This window comes from Asparagus officinalis, chromosome 1 (assembly GCF_001876935.1).
Source record: "Asparagus officinalis chromosome 1, Aspof.V1, whole genome shotgun sequence".
Taxonomy (NCBI): domain Eukaryota; kingdom Viridiplantae; phylum Streptophyta; class Magnoliopsida; order Asparagales; family Asparagaceae; genus Asparagus; species Asparagus officinalis.
In genome coordinates this window covers 116,093,238-116,095,517 of record NC_033794.1, presented here as the reverse complement: position 1 = coordinate 116,095,517, position 2,280 = coordinate 116,093,238, and the positions used below count along the sequence as shown (strand labels likewise).

Genomic DNA, 2,280 nt, shown 5'->3' with positions numbered 1-2,280 from the left:
GAGCGGGGGATATGCCCTGATTTAATTATGAATCCGCATGGATACCCTAGGTAGGTTATATGCTTTTAGTTTCTCGTAACATTTCATGTCATTGCATTATGAGCCTGCTAAGTTGCATGAAAACGGTTACAGGTACCGGTATGAGTGCGGGTACGGGTATGGGTATTTGTATGGGACACGGCAAAATTGTAAAATGTAGGGTGCAAGGACACGGCTACATATGTATATATTGAGATTAATAATTTACATGAGATTATTATTGTTTTTCAATTCATGTGTTACTAGAGTTACAATTCCTATTATGTTTTTTAGTTTCTTTTATTATGTTGATTATTATAAATTGGAAGCTATTCGGATTTGAACTAGACAGTCAAAACGAACCTTTAAAATTGCAGTTTTGATCTTGGTTATGGGCTGAAACGAACCTGAACTATGTCTAATGAGTTTCAAGAAAATGATGAGCATTGCGAAGTGTAAGATATACATCCAAGAAGTGTTTGACAAGTGTTTTAAATTAAAACATATATCATATAATTGAGCACGTCTGAATAAATATATGCATATATCCAAGAAGTGTCCATGAAGTTTTGGTATGGGTAAGTGTCAGGTACGTGTCTGGTATGGGTACGGCTTCATGCTAGAAGTACGCGGGTAACATAGTTAGCCTGTGAAGCTTATTCACAAGGACTTTTTATGTGTGACACTGATAAGCTTTATCTGATGCATTATTAGCATGCTTTCTTTATGACTTTCTGGTGTGTGGTTTGATCTTGGGATATAGAATGATTTCAAGAAGGGTCAAAAGCTCTTGTTTTTATTTGCAGCTATCCAGGATTAACAGTAGAGCAAGATAATAGAAAGGGGAGATAAAATTTACAAAGAAGACATTTCTTAAGTAACACACTTCAATATTATCATTAGTTCATTATTTACTTTTTTTACTTTAATCCTATAGTATGAAGAAAGATTTGCTCTGCCTAACTAACATCTAAGCAACACATCAAAACATAGGAACCCTGCAGCAGAATGATGAACATGATCATAAACTTTTCCTGTACCCTAAACTCCGTCAACCAGAATATCGTAAAAAGGGTTATAATTTGGAAAGAAGTTGAGGCATCCAACTCAGTGAAATCATGAGTTCAGATCAGAATCTGTTCTCTTTTGCAATCAAGTGTGGTAAGTTATCGACTGTTGATAAATAATATTCTTCATGTTGGATAGATCCCAGTCCAAACAGCTAATGCACATCATGTGTGGCTGATTTTCCTACCTTGTTCTCCTTGGCCCTTTTTTCTTTAAATCTTTTAATGGTAATGCATGATTCTGATCAAGTTGGCAGAGTAGGTTCGTGAGCTTCTGTTTCTGTACTCAAGCACCAATCCAGAAATTAGATCTCTACTCTTGAAATGTGGTTTAAGATTTTTTATTAACAAATTTGGCTTGGGTTTTGTTGATGTGAGCATGGACGTGTTATGTGCTAATGACAAATAGAATATTAAGGAATCCTTCTATACCATCTCTCTTATCCTCTTACTTTTTAACAAAAAAAAATGCTCTCATCTTCAACAATTTTCTCTCAAAAATGCCCTCATCTTCAACCTCCCAACTCGATTGTTATGTTAACCTTAGGTTTTTGAACTGTCACATATTGTTTTGTTAACTTCAGTTTTTTTTGATTTTTTTGTAACCTTAACACGCTTTATTGTTTGTTACCTTTAATTATTTTTGTGGATGAAGGAGGAGAGAAAAAGGAGCGGGATGGAGAAGGGAGGAGTAGGAGGAATGGAGGAGGGAGGAGCGAAGGAACAGAAAGGGATGGAGGAAGAATGAGTAGGAGGAACGGACAAGGAGGAAAGAAGGAACAGAAATGGGAGGAGGGAGATGGAAGGAGGAGGTAAAACGGAGGCTTTTTTGTTAACCTTAAAGCTTGTATGTTAACTTTAAAGCTTAATGTTAAGTTTGTACCTTAAGTGTTAATTCGGTGTGCCATTGATGGAGGCAGTACCGACGAAGGGAGAAAGCGATGACAGGAGCAGCAATGGAGGGAGAAGGGAAGGTTCATAGGTATATGAGAGAGTAATTAAATGTGTTCATGAGGAAATGAGGAAGAAGGGAAGAGGAGGGTGAAGGTGGGCCGAGGTGGAGGAGGGAGGAGGAGAAAGGAGGAAGATGGCGGAGGTGGAGGAAAGAAGGAAGAGGAGAAGATGAGGGAGGAAGGAAAAAAGTTGAAGAGTAACATGAGGTTGAAGATGAGGACAATTTGTGGTGTATAAGTTA

At 37.5% G+C, this 2,280-nt stretch overlaps 1 protein-coding gene across 1 annotated transcript in view; it reads left to right on the top strand.

Annotated features, from left to right (window-relative positions):
• Positions 1–2,280, top strand: part of LOC109839980 (DNA-directed RNA polymerase III subunit 2) — a 60,699-nt gene that overhangs the window by 41,826 nt on the left and 16,593 nt on the right. Inside the window, exon 33 of the mRNA XM_020408459.1 lies at positions 4–50. Coding sequence (XP_020264048.1) covers positions 4–50 — 47 coding nt within the window. The remainder of the gene's footprint in view (positions 1–3; positions 51–2,280) is intronic.